Source organism: Rattus norvegicus, chromosome 12 (genome assembly GCF_036323735.1).
Source record: "Rattus norvegicus strain BN/NHsdMcwi chromosome 12, GRCr8, whole genome shotgun sequence".
Classification (NCBI taxonomy): Eukaryota; Metazoa; Chordata; class Mammalia; order Rodentia; family Muridae; genus Rattus; species Rattus norvegicus.
In genome coordinates this window covers 12,654,059-12,670,238 of record NC_086030.1, presented here as the reverse complement: position 1 = coordinate 12,670,238, position 16,180 = coordinate 12,654,059, and the positions used below count along the sequence as shown (strand labels likewise).

Sequence of the window (16,180 nt, the reverse complement as noted above, 5' to 3'; positions counted from 1 at the left end):
ATAAAGGCCAAGAAGGGGCCAGCAAGATGATGGCTCTGTGGGCAAGCCCGAGAACCCAAGTTTTTGGTCTCTGGGACCTAAATGGTGAAATGAGACAACCAACTCCTTCAAGTTGTCCTCTGACCTCCACATACCTGCCTTGGTGTTCCCAGGCATGCAGGTGTGTGCAACACACACACAAACACAAACACACACACTAAATAAGTATAAAAAATTAATTTTCTGAGTTAGAACACTGTGAAGGATAGCCACTATAATCCTAGAGACCCTTAGTCACTATGCCCCAGCAACCAAGACAGGAATTATGGTTTTCCTTCAGGTATGCTACCCTGAACCTTGCTCCTTGCTGGGACTCCTTCCTACTTGCTGGGACTGTCCTCACCCTCTGCTTCCCCCATCACACAGCTTCATAGCGTTGTTCAAATGGTCTCTCCTCTCAGAAGCCGGACCTTAGTTTCTGGCTACAATTCTGTAGATGCTTCTAAAATTGTATCACAGTTTCCAGCTGTGTCCAAGCTGGCACCTCAGCTGCTAGCACCTCAGTGTTAGCCTGTGAATCCTTTGAGGAGAGGAGCACTGTGAGACAATTTGGAGGTGATGTATGGTACCTGGGAAGGTGGTGGCGACAGAACTAGGCATGCGTGCTAGGCACATGCTGTAATACTGAGGTGCAGCCCAGTCCTGGGGAGCATTTAACATGGGTTCTAGAAGTAGACACTGCTCAAAAGCACTCAGAAGTGAAGGAGGGGAGAAGGATCTGGCGGTCGGGAAGGAAGAGAGAGAGGGAGAGAGGCCATACAAACTTCCTCCAAAGGATTGACTCCAAACCCTAAGGGTATTTTCAGACTCTGTCTCCATTTCTGCAAAGCACACACCTAAGTCAGACACTGCAGATCGATCCCTTGAAGGGGGCCGGCTCCTGTTCAAAATGAGGAACTTCAGTGCAAAGCCACTGAAACCAGTGCAAAAAGTTTCCTGTTTGCATCTCAAGTCCTGAGATGTCCACACGCATTTCCACCAAGAACGGAATAGCACTGGGAAGCCTGACTCTGATCACAGAGGATTCTGTTTTCCAGACAAGGTCTCTCTGGATAGACCTGGCTGTCCTGGAACTGACTCCATAGATTAGGCTGGCCTCGAACTCATGGAGATCCATCCACCTCTGCCTTCTGAATGCTGGGACTAAAGGCGTGCACTACAACTGTCCGGCAATCACAGATTTTGAGGATGGAATTCGGTGGGTACCTTATGATTAAAGCTCAGTATTTGGGAGAGTAAAAATGGCAATATTCTGCTCTAATGTAGACTATAATTCTGTGGAGGATTCTTGGCTCCCAATCAACATAATAATGACATAGTGAAAACACCCTCGGGCACACACACACACACACACACACACACACACACACACACACAATTTACTGTTTAGACAAACCCCCAGAACTACCAATAGTTCCTCTTTTAGCGTCTTATGCAATTCCTCTAGCCGCAAAAGAACATCGTGTGTGCACTTTACATTATTTTTATATTTCCTTCACATGTGTTGGCATCTAAAGAACAAAGTGCTATGAGTCAACCTGACAACCGTCCGTGACTTCTACAACAGCTTTCGTCGTTATTTCCATTGCACTGAGGAGACAGCCACTGGAGAAACTAACCAAGCCGCCCAGGCGCAGGCCTCACAAGAGACCCTGTCTCTTAAAGGAAGAAAAACTTTTGACCTTGTAACCACGGCTAAAGCTTCCTTAGAAGCCACAGTGAGGGAAAAAAGTCTAAAGACAGACAAAGTCGGACAGGTGTGGTGACCCCCAACACTTGGAAGGCTGAGGTAGAAGGAACTCAACCATGGCAGCCTTGTTGGTGAGACTCTTTGTCTCAGGAAAAAGAAAAAGAAAAAGAAAAAGAAAAAGAAAAAGAAAGAGAAAAAGAAAAAGAAAAAACAACCGATTACCACCACCAACAAAAATAACTCAGACTCTAAACACCCTTCTCAGGTCTCACTCTCCCTTGAGAGTCCTGAGATGCTCTGAGTGAATGACAGCAGCAGGACCACGCTATGCAGATGATAAACCACTTTTGTATTTCCGTTCCCTGCAAGACACCTTTGTAAGTCCCGAGGACTGGGTGTGGGAGCACCCATGCCTGTAATCCCAGGACTGAGGAGGCAGAGGTGAGAGGAGTTGGGGCCAGCTTGGGATATACTGCCTGAAAAAAAAACCCTTCCTCAAAAAGTCCCAAAGAGGGCTGGAGAGATGGCTCATCGGTTAAGAGCACTGACTGCTCTTCCAGAGGTCCTGAGTTCAAATCCCAGCAACCACATGGTGGCTCACAACCATCTGTAATGAGATCTGATGCCCTCTTCTGGTGTGCATGAACACAGCTACGGTGTACTCATATATAATAAATAAATAAATATATAATAAATAAATAAGTCCCAAAGAACCTTGGCAGAGGTGATGCATGCCTTTAATCCCAGCATAGAGGAGGCAAAGACAGACAGATCTCTGTGAATCTGAGGCCAACGTGGTCAACATAGCAGATTCTAGGACAGTCGGAGATACATAGAGAAACCCTGTCTTGAAGAAAAGAAAAAGAAAGAGGGGAGGAAAAGAATAAATGCAATATTTTAGTTTGTAGACTAATTGTTTTTAAATTTATGAATAAAAGTTTGCTATGATTTTTGTTTTGTTTTGCTTATTTGACAAATCAAAATTTCACAGAGAACTAGGAGTGGCGGCACATGTTTTCAACTCCAGTGCTCAAAGGCAGAAAGAGGCAGGTGGGTGTCGGTGAATTTGAGGCCAGCCTGGTATTACAGAGTGAGCTCCAGGTCAGCCAGGACTGCATAGTGAGACCCTGACTCAAAACCAAACAAAAGAATACATGCTAGGTAATACTTAGAAATACTGAGTGAGGGCTGGAGAGGTAGCTCAGTGGTTAAGAGCACTGACTGCTCTTCCAGAGGTCCTGAGTTCAATTCCCAGCAACCACATGGTGGCTCACAACCATCTGTAATGAGATCTGATGCCCTCTTCTGGTGTATCTGAAGACAGCTACAGTGTACTTATATATACTAAATGAATAAATAAATCTTTAAAAAAAAAAAGAAAGAAATACTGAGTCAGCCAAAAGGCAATCTTCCTTCCTTCCTTCCTTCCTTCCTTCCTTCCTTCCTTCCTTCCTTCCTTCTTTCCTTGTCTCTCTTGCTTTTGATGGCAATCTCTGACATTGAATGTGCCTTTCATTGTCAGGGGCTCCCGCCACACTGATTTCTGAGTATCATTTATCGTTAGGGAGTGAAGGCAGGAGAGGCCCGTGTAAACTGGAGACATGGTACGGGGTGGGAGTTCTCAGTGGAGCACAAACACTCCCTGATGATAAAATTATAGTCAACACATTTTCTCAAAGAGCCATTTAACAAACTGCTTCTTGCTAGGTACCATGGCCTGAGCTATATAGGAGCTTAGAGCCAGCCATAGTGGAAAGACCAAATCTAAACAGCCTCCCAACCAGGCTGCAGAGTATCCTTACAGTCTTAGCACTTAAGAGGCTGGGCTGGGAGGATCAAAGTTCAAGTCATCCTTGGCTACTTAGTAAGTTAGAGGTCTGTCTCTTTCACACACACACACACACACACACACACACACACACACACACACACTATCCAAACCCAACTGCTTCTTCCCCACGTGCAAAAGATCTTACTTGTCTTTGTAATAGATCATTCATTTTACCTCAACTGCAGGAACACTGCTTTTTCCACAGGCATGTATACAATCTATCTATATTTAGGAAGTTTTATAAGGCAATGCCCTTGGGATTCCTAGTTTTTTCTAGTTGAAGCTTCACCGAAGCATGCTGTCTTTATTTCATTTAATTTGTTTTTTTTACCTTGTGTGTTCGCATGATGTGGATCTATGTACAGTTCACATCCTGTGGTTCATACTCATGAGTGCAGGCATGTGCGGGCCAGCGTGCATTTCTGGGGGTCAGAGGTCAACCTCAGGTTTTTTCATTCCCCACCTTGTCTGAGGTAAGGTTTCGGTTGCATAGCCAACCTCACCGATCCTTGGCTTCTCCTGTCTCCCTTCCCTGTTTCCCTGATATTACACACCAACCTCAGCCTTTAAATGGGTTCTGAAGATTTGAACTCATGCTGTGTTTAATCTATAGGTATTTAGTGATCAAAATACTTGTCAGTAGTACTTTATCTCTTTCCTCATTGTTGAAAAAAAATATGAAAACAAGTGCTGGAAAGTTGAACTGACCAAAAGGAAATCTCATGGGGCTGGAGAGAGGGCTTGGTGGTTAAGAGCTCTTCCAGTGCACTGGGGTTTGATTTCCAGCACCCACATGGTGTGTTACAACCATCTGTAACTACAGTTCTAGGGGATTTGACGCCCTTTTCTGGCTTCTGTATGCACTGCACACATGTGTCACCTGTACATACATGTAGACATACTTGACTAACTGAGTTTGATCACTGTGACCCACAGAGTGAAAACACAGAACTGACTTCTACAAGTTGTCCTCTGACTTCCACCTGCTCACTGTGACACATACACACACACACACACACACACACACACACACACACACACACAGAGAGAGAGAGAGAGAGAGAGAGAGAGAGAGAGAGAGAGAGAGAGAACAAAAGGAGCTGGGCAGTGGTGGTACACACCTTTACTCCCAGCACACAGGTGACAGAAACAGGAAGATCTCAGAGTTTGAGGCCAGCCTGGTCTACAGAGCAAGTTCCAGGACAGCCAGAGCTACACAGAGAAACCCTGCCTCAAACCCCACAACTGCACAAAAAAACAAAAACAAAAACAAACACACACACACAAAGAATTATGAAATGCTTTTCTTGAGTAAGGCAAGGACTGTGGATCTGTTAAATACAATAAACCCAGTTCTTCATACATAAGCTGAGACACCATCATTCCTTTCCTTTTTGTCCACATTTTCCAAAAATGTTCTGTGCTTGGCACAGAAATAAGCATTCAATGACACAGATTACATTTTTTAAAATTCCCCTTATTTATGCTTCTGTTCACTTTTCTCATCTGAAATTTTCCTAGGAAGTGTAAACTCATCTTAAAAACAAAACAAAACAAAAACAAAAACATGGGCTGGAGAGATGGCTCAGAGGTTAAGAGCACTGGTTGCTCTTCCAGAGGTCCTGAGTTCAAGTCCCAGCAAACACATGGTGGCTCACAATCATCTGTAATGGGATCTGATGCTGTCTTCTGGTCTGAGGATAGAGACTATGTACTCACATACATAAAATAAATAAATAAATAGATAGATAAATAAATAAATAAATCTTTAAAAAATTATTTTACTGTGTTTGTGTGTGTGTGTGTGTGTGTGTGTGTCTGTGTGTCTGTGTGTCTGTGTGTGTGTGCATGTAAGTGCTGGTATGCACATATGCCCAGAGGCATCAGATTCCATGAAGCTAGATTTCAGTGGTTGTGAGCTACCTGACATAGGCACTGGGAACTGAACTCTGGTCCTCTGCAAGAGCAGCCTGCACTCTTCACCACCAAGCCATTTCTCCAACCGCACCTTCCCAATTGTTACTATCTCCTTACCTTCTTATTTTCAGTTGAACAGGCACTTTCAAAAGCAACGAAAACATCTTAACTGACAACTGAAAGTTACTGCAAGTGCTGTTTCATTTATAAGATGAAGATTGTTCTTTAACAGCAGGCAGGAGTCCCCCCCTATCAACCCTTGGAAATTTTACTACAAGCTGATAAGAAGTTCCTTATGAAGAAATTAATAGCCAATGTAAACACAGATGAGGCAAGAATTAAAGCTAAAGCATTAGAGTCAGGGGCTATCAGAGGTCTGGTATCCAAAGGGCCCGTATATTTGAGAGGTTGGTCCCAGTTGGTAGAACTATTTGGAAAGGAATAGAAGGTGTGGCCTTGGAAGAGGTGTGTCACTGGTAGTAGGCTTTTGGGTTTCAAAAACATATACCGGGGTTGGGGATTTAGCTCAGTGGTAGAGTGCTTGCCTAGGAAGCGCAAGACCCTGGGTTCGGTCCCCAGCTCCAAAAAAAAGAACCAAAAAAAAAAAAAAATATACCATTTCCAGTTAGTTCTCTTTCCTTTGAATCAAGATATGAACACTCAGCTGTTGCTCCAGGGCCATGTCTGTCTGCCTATTGCTATGCTTCCACCATGATGGTCATGGACTCTCATCCTCTGAAACTGTAAGCTTCACTAAACTTCTTTTGTCTTCTAAAAGTTGCCTTGGTGGACTGGAGAGATAGCTCAGCGGTTAAGAGCATTGACTGCTCTTCCAGAGGTCCTGAGTTCAATTCCCAGCAACAACATGATGGCTCACAACCATCTGTAATGGGGTCAATGCCCTCTTCTGGTGTGTCTGAGAACTGTGACAGTGTACTCACATAAAATAAAATAAAAAAATAAATAAAAATAAAAGTTGCCTTGGTCATGGTATCCCTTTAGAGCAAAAGAAAAGTAACTAAGACAGATTGGTACCAGAAGTGGGGTGTGGAGGACTTTGGGACTTTGACCACTGTAAAGAGAGCTTAATGCACTGTTCTACTAGGCACTAGGAAGACAATAGTGTTGAGAGTAATGTGGACTAGGGAGGCCCAGCTCAGGAAGTTTTACAGGCGAAAAATACTAGCAACTGGCCTTGGGACCACCTTTGTGATATTTTGGCAAAGAATGTGGCCGCTTTTTGCCCTTGTCCTAAGACTATGCCTGGGATTGATTTCTTTGGCACAGGTTATTCCAGGAATGCCTAATACTGTGTTGTGTGGTTACGAGTGAGCATTCTCAATCAGATCTACAGTGAAAAAGGGCACGGGTGAGGCAAAAAGAAATAAAAAGAATGTTTGAGTTGAAAAAGAGCACCAGGAAATTTACTGTTGAAGCCAAGGCTTGTGCTCAAAGAGATAAGAAGCTTAAAGAAAGGCTTATGGCGAAATGGAATCTGGGGAGTGATGCCCTCAGGGCAAGACCCCATTTACTTAAGTGTTCAACTTGCAAAATTGAAATGTGTAGGGATTCTTCTGCTCCTAAAACACAAGAAAGCGTGTCAACAGAAGAAATAAATAGACAAAAGTTTATGCAAAAGTAACTCCTGCCCAAGCAGGCAGCCTCAGTCACCAGGTTCTGCTTTTAGTTGTGAAGAGTATAAAAGAAAAGGGACTGTGGAATCTTCCCCTGCAGTTAAGGAGTGCCTCGGAGATCAGGCGCCTGTCAGGGAACTCCCTGCATGGAGACCAGCAGAGGCTAATGCTAAGAGCTGTGAAGGTGAAGTCTGGATTGTGTTGGATACCCTAGGATGTTGGGGATGCCAAAGCTGTGAGATACCTGCAGAGGACAGCTACAGACCAGGAGTGGAACCAGCTCATCGGAGAGAAGTACGTTGCAGTCAGCGAGGCTGGAAGGGCAGAGCTGTCTAAGCCTTTGGCCTCAGACAGAACGTACAGGATTTCCAGTGTGCCCTGCTGGGCTTCAGTCTTTGACTTCCTCACTATGGTCCCATTTCCACGTTCTGAACGGAAATGTATTTTCTGGACCCTTGTTTGTTTGGAGTGTGCAATTTGCTTTTTGGCTTTTGCTTTTACAGGGGTTATGATTAAGAGGCTGCTTGGAGTCACAGAAGAGCCTTTGAACTTTTAAACTGTGTCCAGACTGTGATAGACTATGGGGACTTTCGAAGTTGGGTTACATGCATTTTGCAATATGATAGGGCTAAAAGCCAGCGAGTGGGATGGGGGTGGGAGTTGGGAGAGTGTACCGTCCTGTTCTGAATGAGAGTGGCCCCCATAGACTCATATATTAGAATGCTTGCGCCACAGATATAAAACCGTTTGGGAAAGATTAGGTGTGGCCTTCATGGAGTAAGTATGTCATTAGGGGCTGACTTTGAGGTTTCAAAAGCCCAAGGCATTCCCAATTAGCTTTCTCTGTCTCGTGCTTGTGCGTCTAAATGTGAGCTCTGAGCTCCAGCCCCAGCACCATGCCTGTCTGCCATGTCTCTGTCAGCCCCACCATCCCCTGCAAGAGTCATGGAGTCACCCTCTGAAATGGTAAGCAAGCCCCCAATAAAGTCTTTCTTTTATAAAACTTGCCTTGGTCATGGTGTCTCTGCACAGCAAGAGAAAAGGAACCAAGGCAAACAAGAACAAAGACAGCAACGAGAACGTGTCTCGCTGCTCTGAACACAACTCTTCAGCAATCATAAAGGAGACAGTGTCTCAGTTATCATAATATCGAAATCCTCTCTTAGAAGTAGCAGTGCCTGAGACAGATAAAGTCACAGGTGGGGGGTGGGGGGCTGGAGTTTGATCCCCAGCACCGAAGAGGGAAAGGAGAGGGGCGGGGGTGTCACAATAGTTTGCTCTTTGTAAATCTCACAAACTGGCCAAGGTGATACAGAGTTGGAGGAGTGGGGGGTAACTTTGAAGCTGAGTCACTCGGTGTCTTGACCCGCAACGGTTTTGCAGGCACAGTGATAAATAGCAACTTCAGTGGGAGCGCTTCAGTGGGATGAGGGCGGGGGTGGGCGAACCGAAGCCAAGATTTTACATATTTGTCGTTTATGTGTTGCACTTTGAATCTGGAGAGGGATTAAGGCATTTCCTCAGAAGGAGCTCAATGAGGTTTGAGCGTAGTTCCAAATCCGGCTCTGAGACTGAGTTACTTCCCTACCCCTCTCAGCCCTTTAGAAAAATCTTCGCTGCTATGGGAAAGTCACGAATGCCATACACAGCCCAAGCTAACTATTTTTGCATTACTAGAACCTGAAAAGAAAACCATGTAATACTATAAGCATTTGAGATGTCCTATTTATCAACTACTTTAAGAAAAGTAAAGCGCTGGGGTTGGGGATTTAGCTCAGTGGTAGAGCACTTGCCTAGCAAGCGCAAGGCCCTAGGTTCGGTCCCCAGCTCCAGAAAAAAAAAAAGTAAAGCGCCCCTCCCTCCAATCCCTTCCCTTTATACCCTACATTTTTTAACTTCGTGGTGCTTCTTTCTTAAAAGAAATTGGAAACGATTTCTGCTCATTTATGTTGCAAATGTTTTCTCTATTTGTCACCGAGGGTTCAAGCCAGAATCCTAAATGTTGGAAATGAAGGGGAAGTAGGTTACTGGGCAAGCCGAGACCAAGCCATGAGTGCCTCAAAGGCTGCAAAACTAGGGCAGGGCCTGATCTTCCCCCGACTCCCAGAACTCTGTCTCCAACTCCGACTCAATCCAACCCCTTTGTCTTCCCAAATAGAAAGCTGGCGAGAACCGACCCGAACTGGGTCGGATGGAGACTTTTTTTTCTATTGTTGGTTACCATTTTCGATCACAACTGTGCTGAGCAGGTGATTTGGGAGAGAAGTCCTCAGAGTCCTTGAAAATGTCACTAGGGTTTATAATCCTAAAATAAGAATAGATTGGAGAGGGGAAGGGGTAGCTAGTATTTTAATTTATAAATCTGTTTTGCATAGTATTTCCAGAGTAACTAGCCATTGAGCTAACTGAAAACTGGCACAGGTGGGGGTCGCCAGCAGGGATGACCACTCTAGCAGAAGATGCCAGCCGTTTTCCCATTAGAGTTTGCTTGGTCAACCTATGCCTCAAAGAGGTGAGAATGCACCGCTGGAAAATCTACAGTAGTCGGGGTCGGGTTAGGGAGTCCCGGGCTACCTGCGCTGTTGCAGACTTTCCGAGGCTGGCAGAGCATCCAAGCCCGAGCCCAGGCGCGGCGGCCCGGGGGCTGCGGAGGAGCGCTGCAGAGGATGAGGGCGGGGGTGGACGAACCGAAGCCAAGTTCACACGCGCGGGAGGGCACGAACTAGGGGAGTGACGCGGCGGTGGGGACAGCTCGCAGTGGGTATGGGGGAGTGATGCGCGCTCAGCCGGGATGGAGAGGGGGCGAGGGGCCTTACCAAGCAGCGGCAGCCGGTCGCTGCGCCGCGCCAACGCCCGCATGGCCTCCGGTGCGCGGGGTACCCAGGCCGCCGGCCCAGCCTGTGATGCGGTCCCAGCGGCGCTCCCCGGGCTGCAGGTGGCTCGCTGAAGAATGCGCGTCACCGACCACAGATTCCCTCGGACTGGTGCAGAGCAGAGGGGGAGGAACCTCTCCCCAGAGGCCGCGGCCGCGCGAGCCCGGGGGCTGCCAAGCGGGCTGAACTGGCGCAGCGCTGCGGCCGAGCCCACGTGCCCGCCGTGGTCCTCAGCCTGCGCTCCTGGCACCCAAACTGCGGCAGGAGAAACTGGGTGCGGTCCCTCAGGGGAAGTTGCCTGGACTCTGTGGCTGAGTCCAGGGACCTCGGCTTTAAATTCCGGAGCGTAAGAACAGTAACACACAGACCTTCCGCGAGCAGGGATCTTTGATGCCCCGTGATGGGCACCGAATTGGTGCTATACACTGGTGACTCTGAGTTTTATTCCACATCTGATAGATCTGCGTTGTGAACTGATTCTCTTTGTCTCCCCCGTCCTTTCTCATAGGATGTCCAAGATTCCCATCTACCGCTGACCCAGAAAAGCAGACACGGTTTCAAGGTCAATAAATTAGGGAGGTTAAACAGACACCTAAACAAATTAGACAGTGACTCTCAAAGGATGTTTCGAGTTGTCATCTCCTAGTTCTGGGTTTTAGTCTCATAGTGTTTCTAGGTGACAACTAGTTTCCATGTTTCAAGCTGAATACTGAAAGCACGGGATAGCAGCCCTGGTTTCCCCATGAAGGAACCCTCCTGAGCCATTTGTCCTGTGTCCTAGTTCTCTCTCCACAATGGCAGGTGTGGATCAAAGGGTCAGTAATGTCGCTCCATCATAGCAGTCATATGCTCCTCATTCTTCTCATTGTTTTCTCCTCAGGCATGACCCCTGGGAGTGTACAACCACGGTAAGAACGCCGTCTCTCTTCTGCTCAGTGCGCGGCACTATCGGTCTTCCCTCTAGGGGAGTCATTTAAAGTGATGTCCACGGAGCAGCCACTGTGGAAAATGACATGGGCTTGGTGCCTGGTATTTTAAGGTCATGTGACCGACCCATGGATTCCACTTATGGAATCGCAACAGGAACATGAAGAAATGTCCCAACATTCCTGCAAACCGCAGTGAGACTGTCTACTGATAGGTGGCTGGATGGAGAAATAGACAGTGCATTTCATCTTTAACAGGGAGGGCAATTCCCACAGAGCCATCTCTCCGGCCTATTCATTATTCATGCAGTTTTGTCATCTGAAATCTTTGTGGGGGTAGAGGTGTAGCTCAGTGGTAGATTGCTAGCTTAGCTCTTGCATGGCCCTGGGTTATATCACCAGTAAGAAAAAAGAAAGAGAAAAAAGAAGAAAAAGAAAAGAGAAAAAGGGGGCTGGGGATTTAGCTCAGTGGTAGAGCGCTTGCCTAGGAAGCGCAAGGCTCTGGGTTCGGTCCCCAGCTCCGAAAAAAAGAACAAAAAAAAAAAAAAAAAAAAAAAGAGAGAGAGAGAGAGAAAAAGAAAAAAGAAAAAAGAAAAAGGAAAAACACAAACCAAAAAACCTTCCAGGTGTAGTGAGTTCACTCTCCATACTCAGGCTGCTGAGACGGGCATCTGTGGTTATCGGCTATATCTGGAACCAGAAGACACAGCTTAGGGCCAGCCCATCCCATGACAGTTCACAGAAGCCAGCCTTCATCTGGAAGGTCACTTCTTCAAACTGTGTTTTTGTTTGTTTGCTTATTTTGCTCTTAAGTTTTCCCCTTTAATGAAATGGAAAGAGGAGACACCAACACTAAAATTTTCCCAGTCCTGGTACATCTGTAATTACAATAATTGACATTTTTTTAAAAATTCTGGAGCTGAGTTTGTTGACATACACCTGTAATCCCACGAGGGTGAGGCAGGTAGAACATTGGTCAGCCTGGACAACATAGCATGAGGTAGGGAAATGGCTTAGTCAGTCAAGATCTTGCCACAGAAGCATGAGGTTCTCCAGAACCCAGAGCACTCTTAACCTACTGAGCTATACCCCCAGCTCCCGTAGAGGATCCCTTATAAGCATCACCTATGAATAAAGAAGCCCATGGCCAATGAGCTGAGGCAGGAAGTAGGAGGTGGGACATCCGGGAGAAAGAGAATTCTGGGAGTCAGCCACTGGAGAGTCACCCAGAAAGCAGCTATGTAGCTGAACTAAGGTTAGAATAAGAGAGATAATTGAGTTATGAGCTAGTTGGAGAACAAGCCAATGCTTATGGCCTGAGCATTTATTAATAATTATTCTCAGAGTTGTTATGGGGAACAAAGTGGTGTGGGAGAAAAAAGCCCAAAGTTACATCCTCCCATTTGTTTATTGAATCAGGACCTACCCTCAGAGGACAGAAGAGGGCACTGGATCTCTTGGAACTGGAGTTACAGGCAGTTGTGGGAACTGCACTTGAGTTCTCTACAAGAAAGCAATAAGTTCTCTTAACAACTGAGCCATGTCTCCATCCCCATAAGGTGAAAATGTTAAATTCAGTCCCCAGAACCAATGTGAAAAAGCCAGGCATGGTGTTGAATACTTGTAATCCCAGAGCTGAGGAGGGTGAAACCAAGATTCCCCAGGGTCCTCATGGCATGCCAGCCTCCTGGGTGAGGTCCAGGCCAGTGAGAGATCCTGACTCAAAAAACAAGATGGGAGCTAGGGAAGTAGCACCGTGCGTTAAAAGTGCTTGGTATACAAGCCTGGGGACCTGAGTTCAAATCCTCAGCACCCACATGTAAAGTTAGGCATGGCAATAGTGTTCAAGAGTATTTATAACCTCAATGCTGTATGGGAACAGGAGGTATAGAAACAGTAGGGTTGCTGGGGCTTGCAGGTCATCACCCTAGCTATGGAATTCCCTTATCAAGGGAATAAGGAGGAGATAGTTAGAGCAGGACACCTGTTGTCATCCTCTGATCTTCAAGCACAGACACAGGAGTATGTACCCACATGCACTATTTATATATGTACCTCTCTCTCTCTCTCTCTCTCTCTCTCTCTCTCTCACACACACACACACACACACACAGAGAGAGAGAGAGAGACAGAGAGAGACAGAGAGACAGAGAGAGACAGAGACACAGACAGCAGTCACATATACATAAATAAAAATGCTTTTAAAAACCAAACACAAATCCCCAATAACAGCGACGGCGAAAGGTGGCTGGCACCCAAGGAATGACACCTGACACTGACCTCTGGCCTAACACAGCAGCTCACACACCTACACACCCAAATGACCCTGCGCTCGCAGGAACACACACAGGTCCGTGCTAAGAGACACATCACGGGATTTTCACGCTGTGACTGTACCTCGGTAGTGCAGATCTTCCAGCACGGATCTGACTTTAGTATAGTCCGATGAAGGGTGTGCCAAGTGTTATGTGCTTGTTTAAAGGTTTTGTTTTTAAGTGTCTGTGTGTGTGTGTGTGTGTGTGTGTGTGTGTGTGTGCAGTTATGTGCACACGTGAGTACCAGTTTCTGTGGTGACCATAAGAGGGCTCAGGATCCTATGCAGATGGAGTTACAGGGAGTATGGGAACCAAACTCAGATCTTACGCAAGAGTAGTTCTCCCTCTTAGCCACAAGGCCACCTCCTCTCCAGTTTGTATGCTAGAATATCATCATCATCATCATCGTCGTCGTCATTTAAAATCTGGGACATTATATAACTTTATGGCCAACCCCCCCTTTTTTTTAAAGATTTATTTATTTATTCTATATAAGTACACTGTAGCTGTGTTCAGACACACCAGAAGAGGGCACCAGATCTCATTACAGATGGTTGTGAGCCACCATGTGATTGCTGGGATTTGAACTCAGGACCTCTGGAAGAGCAGTCAGTGCTCTTAGCCACTGAGCCATCTCTCCAGCCCCATGCCAACCACCCCTTTAAACTGTATCATTTTATACAGTTTTTCTTTTCCTGACTTGGCGTGATGCTCCCCAATCTACCTGCTCCATTTCTCAGCACCTCTCCGTTCCAGGTCCTATCACAACGCTGTGTGGTACACTGTCCCCTGCCCCTCAAAGAACCCAGCTGCCCTTGCTGTAGATAGTTCCCGCATCACATCTGCCCATCCGTTTCCACCCTGTGCCTGGCGAGCATCCCCTCTGAAATGCCCCATGTGTTGCCTGTACCTTAATTCAAGTTTAATTAGATCTGCGTGATCGGTCTGGAAGGAGAGCTTCCGGAGATGTTTACAGGAAGGAGGGGGAGAATGTGATTTGACAGAGGGAAATTTGAAGGAGCTAATATCAGTCAGGGTGACTACTGTGGGACGGCCCCATGGGGACTCATCAGATGAGTTAGGCTCACAGTGAGAGAGGAAGTGAGTTAAGCAAAGCAAGGCAGATTGATTTCACTTGGCGCTTTGATTTGAAAGGGGAATTGGGAGAAACTAAGGCAGCACACATTCACACCATGGGAAGGAATACTTATCCCTTGTCCATACGTGGCAAAGATTCCACTGTTGAGCAGAGACTTGCTCACCTCTGAGCAAAACCAGGCTGCAGCAAGCTTCAGGGGCTGTCTTTTTCACCGTTGCTCTTGGCTCCCCCACCTCCCTGCTCCTAAAAATTGCAGCATTTACAGCAGACATAGCAAAATGGTTTCGGCTGTTCAGAAATTATATATGTATACACATATAATCATTTATGATATTTAACATTACATATATTAGCCCTTTTTTTTGGTTTTTTTTTTTTTTTTTTTTTTGGATCTGGGGACCAAACCCAGGGCCTTGCGCTTCCTAGGCAAGCGCTCTACCACTGAGCTAAATCCCCAACCCCCATATATTAGCCCTTAATACATAGATCATGGGGTTGGGGATTTAGCTCAGTGGTAGAGCGCTTGCCTAGCAAGCTCAAGGCCCTAGGTTCAGTCCCCAACTCCAAAAAAAAAAAGAAAGAAAGAAAGAAAAAGAATACATAGATCATGTAACACGTACAGTGTATATGACACCAGATCACATCTCTGAATTTATGATTGACAACAAAAGTTTTGCTTACTGAAGACTTTCTCTGCTTCAATCAATGCCAATAAACTCAAGTGACCACAAATCCATCTTAATTAGCTAAAGTTAAAACCACTCACAGTCATGAGCCCAAGGGTCTTTGCCTGCTGGTTGGCACACCTTGTGTGATACTGTCCTCAGAACACAGGCTGGACCTAAAGATTCACTCCTAACACAGAGAACACGGCAAAGCAGTGGGGTGTCATTTCCAAGATTACAAAGACACACACTCTGCCCCACCGCTCTCCCACAGACTGCAAACTTCCCGTGGAGACATCTGGACTTTGAGATGCACACATCTGAGTTTAGTTGATTCTGCAGGTTAAGCTTAAAATGGCTGCATCTGCAGGAGACCCTGAGTTAGAGGGGTCTTAAGACTATGCTCAGGGGGTTGGGGATTTAGCTCAGTGGTAGAGCGCTTGCCTAGCGAGTGCAAAGCCCTGGGTTCGGTCCTCAGCTCCTGGGGAAAAAAAAAAAAGAATTCTTGAAAAAAAAGACTGTGTGGTTGGGGATTTAGCTCAGTGGTAGAGCGCTTGCCTAGCAACCGCAAGGCCCTGGGTTCGGTCCCCAGCTCCGAAAAAAAAAAAAGAACCAAAAAAAAAAAAAAAAAAGAAAAAAAAAGGTTGTTGTTTCAGGCTACTAACATTTGGGGTGATCTGCTAAGCAGCAATTAATAACTTCATAGCTTCTTTCCTCAATCCATATACTCAAGAATTAAGAAAGACATGGATGGAGCTTTAGTCAAAACCGGAAGCCATTACAGTCTATGAAGGAAGGAAGCAGGGAATGGTGGCCAACGCCTGTAATTCCAGCATTCCAGAGGCTAAGGCAGGAGGATTGCTGCAAGATCAGCTCGGGCTATATAGCAAAACCTTGTCTCAAAACAAAACAAAACAAACACAAACTAAAACAAAGGAAAAACCAGAAATGCTCTGAATATGAGTAGCAATGTTAATTTACTAAAGTCCATTATCAATAAACAATTATTTTCACCCGTAATGTTGCAGTTTGCCTCATGTGCTACAAAGGCCTGGTCCCAGGTAATGGTGCTATTGGGAGGTGGCAGGGTCTTTAGGAGGTGGAGTCTGGTAGAGACAGTCACTGGGCATGTACCCTGGAAGGCCATATTGGAAGTCAGTCCCTTGTGACTCTTTTTACCTCCTGGCTGCC

At 46.0% G+C, this 16,180-nt stretch overlaps 1 protein-coding gene across 1 annotated transcript in view; it reads right to left on the bottom strand.

Moving 5' to 3' along the window:
- Positions 1-10,204, bottom strand: part of Flt3 (Fms related receptor tyrosine kinase 3) — a 75,550-nt gene extending 65,346 nt beyond the window's left edge. The window contains exon 1 of the mRNA NM_001415752.1: positions 9,928-10,204. Within this exon, the coding sequence (NP_001402681.1) occupies positions 9,928-9,970 (43 nt within the window). The 5' untranslated portion in view covers positions 9,971-10,204. The remainder of the gene's footprint in view (positions 1-9,927) is intronic.
- Between the last annotated feature and the right edge of the window lie 5,976 nt (positions 10,205-16,180).